We start from the raw sequence: 12,904 nt of genomic DNA on the forward strand, positions 1-12,904 counted from the left end.
TCTACTGCTTTTTCTATGACAATTCTTTTAAATGAAATAACAAAATATGTCAACAGATTGTCTTCAAAGGTGAAACTATCACATTTAAGGTTTTACTGTATTTATTTTAACACTTTTGGCACTTTTTTGTGTCTCTATTGGACAATAAAGACTATTTCTGTTCTATTACTACACATGTGATCCTTCTACTGAATAAAAACAAGTTGTCCGGATTATAACACATTTATCAATATCTAATGATAGATTGTATTGATTTTCTGATTTGTAAATTATCCAAATCACAGACATCCAGACATCTTTTTTAAGCATAACGATTCCTGGTTGTGTAGGATAAAATGTCGTTTTGGCTCAAACTAAAATACCTACAAAAACTTTTTTTAAATAAAGTTAAAATTAATTGACTCTGCGTCACCAATTTATGTGAATTTGACATGATGACRGTGGAATGATGTGACATTAGAGCAGCTGAGTTTCCTGGAGTTTTGCGCCGTCGGTGGAATGCAGCATTTGAGACGCAGCGAAGCGAAGCCAGACTTTGATCGGACGTGTGACACCACCGTGTTACTTCACCGTCTTCAGTCTTTCCCCACCTCTCTTCCTCTCTGCTGCTGCAGCTTGAGAAATTCCTGCGCCGACCTCATCGTGAATCATGAACGAGTCGGAGGACGGTTTCATTTCAGGGCCCCAACCAGCACAAGGAATGCAGAACCCAGGAACCATTTATAAAACCGACAGTAAACAGAGTGAACATGCACCGCAAACACCGATTYCTATACATAGAAATATAGATATGTGCCCTATACAGTAAATAAAAATAAACAACCCTCAACAAAATACAGAGCAACGGCTTCCAGTGAACAGATGAAAAATGAAACACAGATAAACTGGACAGTGTCGACGACGCAGTTAAAAAAAAACAAACATGGAAAAACTGGACATGAAAACATTCATGTAATTAAACTTCACTGGAATCTGATAAGAAAACACACAGCTAACGATAATCCAACGGTTTCAAACAGCAACATTAGAAAAAAGGGGGAGGGAGCTGACAGTTGGCGGTTGCCATGGTAACCGCCAACCGTTAGGAGGAAGAGAAGTTTTGTCAGAATTCTGTGACAAACTTTACATCTGAAATATGGCTAAAATAAAACAAAACCAAAAAAATAACATGGTAGAAATAAAACCTGTTACATGTAAATCATCAATATTGTTACTATTCATATTATTTAGTTCAAACAAAATCCTTTATCTTGCTGAAATTTGAATCTTTTTTATCTTAGTGTGTTTCTGTATTTTTCTTTTTCTTTCTCTCCTTTTTTTCTGTGTTTTTACGTGTTAGCTAAAGGTATCTATGCTAAGCTAACTACTAGCATTACTTCAAAAAGCAGTGGGTCTTTTTAGCATTATGTAAGCTCAAGTTGCGTAAATATGTGTTTTTGAATCATTCTCCTCCAATAAAAACACCTTATTTGGACTTTTTGTCATCCAGATAATCCTCACAATGCCAACCCACAGAACCGAAACACAAATCATTCATTCATTCATGATCCGGTGACATCCGGTATTTTTACATGTTTTGGACGAACCTACAGAAGCGCATATGCATGCATAAATCAACTGATAACATAAAAAAGAACTTCCTCCTGGTGGYGAGAGCAGAAATGTTGCGTGCAGACGATTTGGATCGGACGTAGTAAAAACCGACTTCCTGATRATCCGGCCTCGGTGGCACAGCGGGACTCGGTGAAGAAACACGTCCGAGTCGGAATAACAAACGACAAGAAGCTGCTGCAGACGCATTATTTAGAATCCACTGGTSGGAAAATCCCAGTTCAGCTCAGGGATGAACATCACCACCGTGTCTGTGGTCATGTTCAGCTTATATTTAGGCGAGTAAACASAGACTTGGAATGTGGTTAAAATTACACATTTGTGCTTGAGTGAAGAATTAAGGCCAATTTAGATAAAAGACAATAAATAATCTGGCTACTGTAAATATATATTTACARGAAAAGGCTCTGGTGTTGTTTAATTTTGAAAAGTTTTAAATGACCAATAATTTTTATTCTTATTTTCTATCCATTTCTGTCATCTTCTTCGTCTTTTCCACCAGTAAAACCAGCCGGTTGTAGATCGTCTGACTTTAGTTTGGTGACAAACTGTTCCCATTCCAGTATCAACGTTTAGCTTTCAAGTTCCACTCCTTCCTCAGTACTTTAGTATTCATGTTGAGAACTGATCMTAATGTTCTTCAAACAGATSATAATATATAAAAAGCTGCAMTRCATTCACCCACATCAAAAGCCTGGACGTCGATTGGCAGTAATTGAGTTTTTTGAGAGGAGTTGGTTCTTCCTCTCAATGTTTAGATTTGCCAATATATCGRTGACTAACGATTGACGTTTCAGTGTCTGGATCTAAAGGATGTGGTTTCTACGATGTGGTTTCTATGAACGCATTGACTGTAGCCAACAAACTCCTGCATGGTCAGCAGGGTCCTGTTTGCCAACTRCTCAGAATGAAGGTGGTCATGAAGACCAGCAGCTTGGGAACCGTAAGACTCAGTGAATCACTGGGTGACCGATGGTTTCCAAGGCTTGGAACCGGTGCTGGTGTAGCCCTCTGTTTTCTGCAGGGTTTTCCAAACGTGAAGCCGCTCTGAGGAGGAAGCTGCTTTGCTCCTCTTCAGGTTGAAGGGACCTTCAAAACAAGGCAGGTGGTTCCAGGCCCTGAATGACCCAACGGCATGAGACTAATGTTGAATCTGATGGTCTCTTTGGGATGAATGCAAGACCATCAAGTATCATGCAAGTGACTATAATCCACAATCATTACTTTTCTTTACAGTTCAGCTGGAGACCAATGAAGTGGAAAAGGAGTTTTATCACCATTGTGTTGAGTGACCTTGATCAAATATCCAAATGTCAACTTTTAATCATAATATTGAACAACACTGGGTTCCTGATCCACCAGTTGTAGTTTTGCGGAGGGACGGGTGCATTCACTGCATTGAGTGGACTGATTGTTCATACTGCTTCGTCATCCTGGTACTAATATAAGCTCCTCCTTTGCTTCACTCCATAGCAGGATGTCACCATATGGTCATTTCTTGAACTCCAATTAAAGCTCAAGTCCAAAACATGTAAAGTTTTGGACTTGAGTACAGGAAATAAAGCTCTCAGAGGGGAGGAGTCTAACACAAGAACTGGTTGTTTTGGACATTTTCCTGGACAGAACTTCAGCCAGAAATCTCATCTGTTTCAAACGTGGCCCAAATTCTTCCAACAGGATTGTTACCACGGTGAGTAGCTCTAGCAGTTGATGCCAAACATTTTGTTAGCAAGTCTTTGACATACAAACACTGTAAACAAGTCATCAATAGGTGAATGGCATTAAATCATGCTCACCTTAAGTTAACTGATATAAAATGGTCCAGCGCTTGTCTTCATTCTCCAAACCCATTTAATCAGAAATCCTTCTTTCCCTCCAACCAGAATCCTTAAGGATGAGACTCATAACTTTGTTCATTCAAACAGTTGGATAACGGCGGACAGTCACTGTGTATATTGCACAGTTTTTTTTTTCCTGTCAATATGGCGCCTTGTGGTTGCGTGACGTCATCAGCCGGAGCTCTTATTGTGACAGGTGTTGCGTAAATTCGTGTTTCCGCTGCGTCTCAGTGGACTCTTTGCACCTCAGCTTCCGCGTTCGGGGAAATGCGGCTCGATTGTTTCCGATCCAATAAAAATATCATTTTATATTAGGTGCTTGCAGGGCCTCGTTATACATTCACTGACAGAAGGTGAGTTTTACTTAAACTTTGTGGCTAACATTGACTTTAGCTTATGCTAGTAGGCAGTATTCTCGGACATTGTTTTTGTAAAAATGTGCTATTTAAGTATCTAAACATTCTAACGGATAATGTTTTTACCTTATTTTCAAGTATTGTCGTTAGTGTCAGAGACTAACGGGGGAGGTTACGGTTCGGGCTTTTAGCTTCCGTAGCCTGACGAAGCTAAAAGCCTCATAGCTTAACAGCAGCGCAGCTCTGGTGTCAGAGATCTGGTTCAGGTTCACAGTTGCTGCTTTTAGAAAAATATGATTGTGTGACACGGTCATATTTTTCTAAAAGCAGGGACACGGTCCGTGTCCCTTAAGGTCTCCGTGTTATTTTGTTTTATTACCTTTGCATGTTTCTTGTTCAGAGCTCAGATAGGACGGTGCTTACAGCAGTATGTACAGGTGGATCAGTCGCTCGGCTGTCTGGCTCTGGTTTGCTCACTCGTTCCCATAAATTCGCTCTTTCAGGCTGAATACAGAAGTGATTCCATGGAAATAACTCAGGGAGGCTCCTTTATTTACCATCCGTATCTCCGGTATTTCTAGGCTGATCCGGAGTGAAGTGAAGGCTGAAAACTTCGTGTTGTGCAGCGTTAGCTTTAACTGGTAGTGGCAAATATTTACAAGCCACCATCTTCTTAATTCAGGATCGCTTGGAAATTAATGAAAACTTAAAAGCCCWTTATATTAGGAAGACAACAATGTTCATAGTGTTGCTTTTTTTGCATCTGAAATAAAACTCAGTCTTTTCTAGCAGTCATGGTAACTCAAAGCGGAAACAAGTGAGCCGCATTAGCTCCTGGAGACGTGACGTCAACACTGTAGGTGCAAAGAGCCCGTACGTACCGCACCGCACGCGCTTGTCCAGGGCGCTCTGCTCGCTACGGACACCGCGGAGCTCAAATCACGGATTTCGGTAAAGTTGTCCCACTTTTCTCCTAGTTTACTTTCATCAGAAAAACCGATTCATGTCCGTTTATGATTGTTTTGAAAGCTAGATAGATAATCACTCTATTCACCCCGGAAGGATGTAATGTCCAGTTTATTACCGGGGGAATTGATGCTAATGTTAGCACTGATCCTAATGTTAGCACTCATGCTAATGTTAGCACTGATGCTAATGTTAGCACTGATGCTAATGTTAGCATATCGGTTTGAAATCAGTTCTATGAAAATGTGAACTAATAAGTTAAAAACCATCATTTATTTGATCTATAAGCTAAAACGCAAACTGAATTTTGTCTATTTAGCTTTTTTTTGTAATTATCTACAATTATAAAACATTAACCAGTTATTTTTTCATGGTAATGTTTGTCAAGCTTACGTTTTAAAATTTCCCAGCATAAAATACAAACTTAAAACACCTAACCTTGTATTTCGAGCTGAAAAGTTATTTGTAAGTTAATTTAGTCTTATTTTAAGTGTATTAAAATATTTGCGCTAGAAACGAGACCGACTTTTTTGCAGTGTTTCTCTTCTGGAAGAAAATATTGCAACATTTGTCTAACATGCTGTTTTATTTTGTAACAAATGAACCTGCTGAACTTTTCTGTTGGGACTCGCAGCTTTATAAAAACATGCGATGTGGGTTATGGAGGAATGTTTTCATTAATTTTAATTAACAGTCTGTTTGATATATTTACTCTAGTTGCTTTAACTATGATAAACTGTGTTTCCAAACGAGGACAACCAGTTTCCTCGTTTGGAAAAACATCAGCACCTTCAGCGGCCCTGCGGCAGAGCATCGTTTTCTGTAAAAGATCAAATCTCTGTGGGATCATGGAATGAGAGAGAAACCCACTGGAGATGATTTACCTGAGTGAAACATGAATGTTCCTGTTTTAAAACCACAATCTGAGACGATCGGCTCCAGATTTAATCTATTTAAAGTCATTAAAAGTTTAGGAAAATATCAGAATATTTTGATTGATCAGCTGCCTGATTGAATTTATCCTCACAGAAACCAAATCAAATCCTTCATTTTTATTTTAATGTAACACTTTTATAAATAAAGTAAATTCCCCAGGATGTATATTTTCTGTTAATTTACTTATAAATGTCCCATTTTCACACCAAATATTTTGCTAAATATTTTTGCTTGCTAGCTAAATAAACAATTTGAAGATAAATATTCATATTCAAGTCAAATATTGATCTTCCTAATTTAATATTTAGATAAATGTTTATCTTGCTGCTGTACGTATATTTTCTTTATTAAATCAATAATGTTGTGTCTTTGTAATTAGCAATGCTGCAGATAATTCATGTTTTTATTGTGTTTACCTTGTCAGACAGTTTCCACAGAGTTAAATGTCACTAAGCAAAGTAATAAAAGGAATAATTTTACCTCTGAAAGGTTTTATTTAGCACAAACCATCGTGTTATTTTAAACACATTCAGGTAAAAGTTACATTTAATTTTATTTGGTTAAAATCGAGTTTCCAGGTTCAGGAATGTTGGTGTTTACTGACCTCTAGTGGTGACAGAAATTACTGCTCCATTTTCAGAAACGAAACACTCAGTTTGATCTTAACTGCAACAAATTGATATTTTTAAAGCATCTCTTCATTGTTTATTATGTGATAAAGAAAACTAATGGGCTGAATGTCTCTAAAGCCGCCGAACTGGACCAGAACTGGACCCGACCTGGTCCCGTTGATGGACCAGCTCAGGACGGGTAATGCTGCCTCATCTGTTCCTGCTTCATGCGAATGTTTTAGTAAAACCCAGTGAAGTCAGCCGCAGAGTTTCAGACGGACAGAAAGTGAAACCTTTGAGGTTTTTTTTCTCTTGAAATGAAACGTCGGTTCAGACAACAGTTTCCGTTCTGTTTGCAAACCACACAGGAGCCAACATTTACTGCCCCGCTCCTGCTAACACGCTAACAGCTTTCAGCTAGCAGCTTTCAGCTAACAGCTAGCAGCTTTCAACTAACAGCTTTCAGCTAGCAGCTTTCAGCTAGCAGCTTTCAGCTAACAGCTAGAAGCTTTCAGCTAGCAGCTTTCAGCTAGCAGCCTTCAGCTAACAGCTTTCAGCTAACAGCTTCCGACACGCTGCTGTAGGAAGCAACGTATGGACTATATAAACTCTATATAAACACTGAAAAAGTGTTAATATCAACTCTGTGGGAGTTAACAACATAATTCCCAGAGTTGATTTAACTCCCACAGAGTTGATATTAACACTTTTTCAGTGTTTATATAGTTAACACTCTTCAGAGTAAAATTAACACTGAGATTTTTGCTGTCTGTGCATCTCTGACTGTCTCCAGTAATGTGCGTGTGCCTTGTTTTTTTCCAGTGAGGATGGTTTGGCCCTAACCATGATACTGCCTCCACCAAAAGCTGTTCGGCGTTGAGAGGGTTTGGTAAGTTTCCCTCAGTCCAACCACAAAGAGAAATCCTTGCAAACGTGGCACAATTTACAGATAAATAAAGAGCTTAAAATGTTTGAAATGAACATGAGTGGAAAAACAGAAAACTCAGAAAGGCCAGAGAAAGATTAGCATATTTTGACTGTTATTATTGCAAATATAAAAGTCTGTTCGGTACTAAAAATGTATATATATTTGATCTCAATCAGTATTTGGATAAAAAAAGACAGTATTTCTGAGGGTAGATTCAAAACTATATTTGATCAGGAAGGAGTTTTAGAATAAATGAAAAACAGCTGAATTAATAATTCAATCTGTATTAATTCACTTATTTAAATCCTTATATATGAACTCAACTGGTCCAGATGTTCGTATCGGTCCGCCCTGCCCTTCCTGCTGTGTAATTATAAAGGAACCCATGTGGACACACACTGGATGGTCTATTCAGGGCCTGATAATCACAGCGTAGCATGAGAATCTGCTCCCTCTGTAATTACTGCTGCCCAGTAATGGCGACAAATTGAGTGGGTTGAATAAAAACGACTCCTTTCAAGATTCTTCATTTGAGACCCTCTGGAGGATTTGGGGCCCAAAAGGAGCAAATCTGACCTGAAAGCTTAGATGGAGACTTTTTCAGCATATTTTACAGATGAATGACACATTTTATGGGCTTTATTAGGTAAAAAAAAATATAGTTTAACCTTTTGGTTTTTGTAACAAACTTGAAATGTTACTAGAAATGTACATGCTTTCAATTTAACAGCAAAAGTCTGGACACCACTGTCTTAGATGCTAGCTAGTTAGCTAGCTAAACACTTACTACTCAACATCACAACTAACCAGCTCTTTAGCCATTAAACTAGCTTGATTGTTAGCATGAAGAAAAGCAGTTATTTGTACTGCTTTTTTTATCTTGTAAACAGTAAACATGTATTTATAAGTTACATTAACTGAAAGTACATTAACTAGCATATAGCTAGCTTATTTAGCCTGTCTGTTGGCTAGTGAGCTAGCTACAATCTATCTAGCTGACTAATTTGCTACCTAGCTTGTTTGTTGCTACTTTTCTCTTGATGGTAATTTATAGTCTGCTTGCTTCTTTATTTATTTTATAAATAATAGCCGATATTGGTGGTTGAATTTTAAAATGACTAAACAAATACTTTTCTTTGCTGTGAAAAAATACAGATTTTCTCTGTTTTTGCTTTTTTTGTCTCACTTAAATGTTTCAGATCATCAAACAACTTAAAGTTACACAGAAGAACCAGAGCAAATATGAAAATCTACTAAATATCTTTATTAAACTGGTCACATATTTCACTCTGCCAACCTTGGTGCCATCATGTCTCCGTTGTGCTAACGGACAATAAAAGAGGTTTTCACATCCTTGTGGAGGATTTTTGCAGAACTGTTTCAGTTCAACCAAACTGGGGGATTTTCCAGCATCAACAGCCTGTTTAAGGTCAAACCAAAGCATTTCGATCAGGTTTAAACCAGGTTTTTACTAGACCACTATAAAAACTTCATTGCTTTTTTTATTGAGCCGTTTAAAGATAAACATGCTGGTGTGTCTTTGATAATTTTTGTGCGTTATCATCCAGGTGTCGTCAGTATTCAGGCCAAGATGGCCGAAGTGTTTTCTGCAGGATTATCTGTTAGAGAGAGAAAAATACTGAATCTGTCCAGTTAGCTAGCTACATTGTTAGCAGGTAGCTAACTTAGCAACAAGCTAATTTTAATGGCAAATAGATCACTAGCTAGCTAATAGGTTAGCCAGCTAGCTTGTTGTTAGCATCGTATTTATGACTTGATGCTCTGATTATGAAATATTTTATGAAATATATGAAAACAATAAGGCTGGTTAATTATTAATCTCCCCACTTTTCACTTTATTTTAAATTTTTTCTTAAAGTCAAAAGAAAAGGAAAAACTTTTCTTTTAATCGCTTTTTTTAGTTGAACGATTTAATTTCACACAATCAAAACACAATTATTCATCAGCAACAGTTAAAAATTACAAACCAAACTGATGTAAATATTTAAAACTGAAAATAAACAGAAACACAGAATTATAATTAACTTAAACATGAATTTGTCTATTTAATTTTTCACAACAATGCAAATAATAATATATGAAACAGAAATTCTTAGTTTGATTGTAAAACATTCACCATTGTTAAACACAATTTGTTGAATAATAAATACTGTCACTAAAAACTGAATTTAACTAATTAGTTTTTTAGTTTGTTTCTTTTTATCTCAGTTTTATTTAAAGTAACTCATGTAGCTGCAAGGAAAATTGACAATATTTATGTAAAAACAATATAAATTCCCTGCTAAAAATAGTTAAATTGTTGTTTTTTTATGTTATTTTTGGCCTTTTAATAAATTCCTACTTCAACTTTCAGTGCAAAAAACATTAAAAATGTTGTTCTGAACTCCAAAAACACACAAAAAACACCATTTAGCCAGTGTTTCTAAAGCAGAGACGTTTACAAACGGCTCAGAGTGCAGGATTGTAGATGTGTGAGGGGTCATCAGGGGTCATCAGGGGTCGTACATGGGGTTGGTGAAGTTTCCCAAAGAGCCGTGTTCATGGCTGTCCAGCAGGGGGCCGTACGACGTCCGTCTGCAAACAACGACCCAGAGATAATTAATGAGCATAAAGGTGATTTAGTGTTTTTAATCCTTCGTTTGACCTTTGACCCGACCTGATCTTGTGCTGGTACAATCCTCCCAGCACCAGCAGAACCAGCAGCAGGAAAACAGCCACGATAACGACGACGCTTCCTGCAGACAGAGCGAGATGTAAACGCCTCGGCGGTTAATTATTAACCCGATTAGAGGAAAGTCAGGCAGAAACAGGATTAAATGTTAAAGATTTTATTGGTTTTTGGCTTAAAGAATCGAAAAGTTTCATGTTTTAAAAATGTTTTTATCTTTCAGACAGAAATTCAGAGATTCTTCTTTAAAAAAAATCTGATAAATGGTAAAAATATGAAGGATTGTTGAGACTGTCAGTGAACCTTGACCTTCAGACAAGGTCAAGGTTCACTGACCTCATCTGTCTGGAAGAATCAAAGGTCGATTTTCCAGACAAAATCGACCTTTGAACTTTGAAATTATAGGAAAACAATAAAAGGAAAAATACTAAAAGCTTCATCTGATACATGAAATATTCACTTTTTTACTTTATGTAGCGTAAATAAACACAATGTTCTCTTTTTATACTGTTTATAATGTAATAAAAATATGAATTAAATATAATACTTTTTATAATACAATGTATTTTTTTCTTTCAAATGATGAAAATAACTATTTTGAATTATTTTTAAAATATGAAATCTTTTTCTTCTTCTCTTTTTAGAAAATAAGAACAAATTAATTTAAAATAAATAATGGAAATAATACAAAAATAAAATGTTGTCCTCTCTAAATATTTTTAAAAATGTGTAATTTTTAAATGTCAGAAGAAAAGTTGTATGAATATTTCTTTTTTTAATAAAAAATCTTAATTTTTTATTTTATTTTAAAATGTTTTAAATATGAAAAACTTGGAATATTGTATTTTTATGTTTTTTAAGTGAGGATGAAATATATATTTTTCAATTTTAAAAACGTTTAAATAAAATATGTAATATTCTGTATTCATTCTCGTCTTTTTTAAAGAGAAAACAATCAAATATTTATTGTTCTCAATCCTTCTTTTAACTCAAACACACCAGAAAACTCACATTTTAAATCACACATATAACATTATTACACTATAACATGTAGCATTTAGCTTTAGCTTTTTTAATTTCATGTTTAATTCTGCTGAGTAAAAATCCCAGAGTTGATTTAACTCTGAAGAGTGTTAATATCAACTCTGTGGGAGTTAAATCAACACTGTGAGTTATGTAGATTTAACTCCCACAGTGTTTATATAGTTAACACTCTTCAGAGTTAAATTAACTCTGGGCTTTTTGCCGCGTGTTAAAAACCTCTTGTTTATGTCCTGAAACTAAACCCAGAGTCGACTCGGTTTCTCCTGAAACCATAAAGCGTCACGTTTATTACCTCCACCATGACGGGAGCTAATAAACGCCACAGGTGAGGCCGACACCTGGATCCATCGGCTCCACGGCCAGAACAGACCAAGCAGCAGAACCAAAACGTTTGCAGAGAAAGTCAGAATTATTTCTGTGACCGACTTTCCAACCAGAGAGGAAGAGCAGTTAGTAAAACAACTTCTTTATTTTTCAGTTTGTAAATCTCATGAAGAAGTTAAAGGAGGAAGTGAGAGAATAAATCGGTTCACTTATTAACCACAGCAGGAAGTTTTTCACATTCTGAGGTCAGAAGTGGGACGAATGGAAACGTCTGCATGAAGCGTCGAGCCGCCAGACCATCCTCAAAAGGTTTTTTATTCACGTGKTTTTGCTGCCAAATGTCAGAAAGTCCTTCATTCTGAAGCAAAGCTGTTAAAACGTGACATCAAATGACGGAAAATATTTATAAAAAGTGGCTTTTAGATGAGAGACGAGGATTTTTATCAATTTAGTCAAAATATTAGCAGAATAAAGACGCAGCTTCACCAGACGAATGGCTTAAAGTTACAAGAAAAATTGTTTTTATAAAATTAAATAAGTTATTAAAACTTATTGAAAGCATATTTATAATTATTCCAATTATTCCAATAATAATTTCACTCAAAACCCAACATAATAATTTCTGCTTCTACTCAGGAGTTTCATTAATTAAACATTTGACTGGATTTTTAAAAAATTGTGATGGAAAAATCTGACATTTTAASAGATTATAATCTGAGACGAAAATCCCTGTCTGAGTTTCACCTTTGACCTGAACTCCATACATCTGGCTGCCAACGCGCCGCCGCTCGTTTAGACTCTTCCCGACTTCTGATCCCTTCAGTTTGGGAAACGTTCCCCGATTTCAAAAGTTTGAACTCCAGTGTTGCGTCAGATCACAGATTCAGCCTCCAGATCAACATCAAAGCTCTGGAAATTTTAGATTTTTCACAAGTAGGTGCAAAATTCAGGTCAATTAGCTGTTTTTTTATTTTGTATATTGAATTTGGAAGGAGCTTAATGAGGGAAATGTCACAAAACCAGTGATTTTGATTCCAAAAGAGTAAAAAGTGGCTCTTTTTACCTGGGCTCAGCGCCTTTGACTGCTGCTCCTCCTGATCCGGCGGCGGACTGCTGCCGGGGGCTTCGGTGGACGTAGGGCTGCCGGAAGAGGCAGCATCAGGCCTGGTGGTCGGGGCTTCRGTGGACGTTGGTGGTTCTGAGGCCTTTTTACTGGTTGTGGAACCAGCAGTGGGGGTAGAGAAGCTGCTGCTGGTGTCGGTATCGGTGGTTGTCGATTGGTCGGTGGAGTTGGTTACTTGAACGGTTGTGTGGGTGACGTTCGTATCCGTGGCGTTTGATGTTGCTGTGGACGATGATGGTGGTGATGAAGATGCAGAAATGGCCGTAGTGATGATCTCAGTTTGAGATGATGTGGTTGATGAGCTCAACTCAGTTGACGAAGGTATAGATGCCGTCATCGTCATTGGTGGTGTTGTTGCTTTAGTTGTTGGTGGTATTTTTGTTGTCTTTGTTGTTGGTGGTGTCGTTGTTGGTGTCATTGTTGGTGTTTTTGGTGTCGTTGTTGGTGTCATTGTTGGTGTTTTTGGTGTCGTTGTTGG

General features: G+C 37.0%; 1 protein-coding gene across 1 annotated transcript; it reads right to left on the reverse strand.

Moving 5' to 3' along the window:
* Positions 1-9,261: 9,261 nt before the first annotated feature.
* parm1 (prostate androgen-regulated mucin-like protein 1) lies at positions 9,262-12,843 on the reverse strand. Its single transcript, XM_008424751.2, has 3 exons — positions 12,367-12,843; positions 9,924-10,002; positions 9,262-9,841 (listed from the first exon to the last, which is right to left on the reverse strand). The coding sequence occupies exons 1-3, from the start codon at positions 12,767-12,769 to the stop codon at positions 9,760-9,762; spliced, it is 564 nt and encodes a 187-aa protein (XP_008422973.1). The 5' UTR covers positions 12,770-12,843; the 3' UTR covers positions 9,262-9,759.
* Positions 12,844-12,904: the final 61 nt, after the last annotated feature.

Source organism: Poecilia reticulata, linkage group LG12 (genome assembly GCF_000633615.1).
Source record: "Poecilia reticulata strain Guanapo linkage group LG12, Guppy_female_1.0+MT, whole genome shotgun sequence".
Taxonomy (NCBI): Eukaryota; Metazoa; Chordata; class Actinopteri; order Cyprinodontiformes; family Poeciliidae; genus Poecilia; species Poecilia reticulata.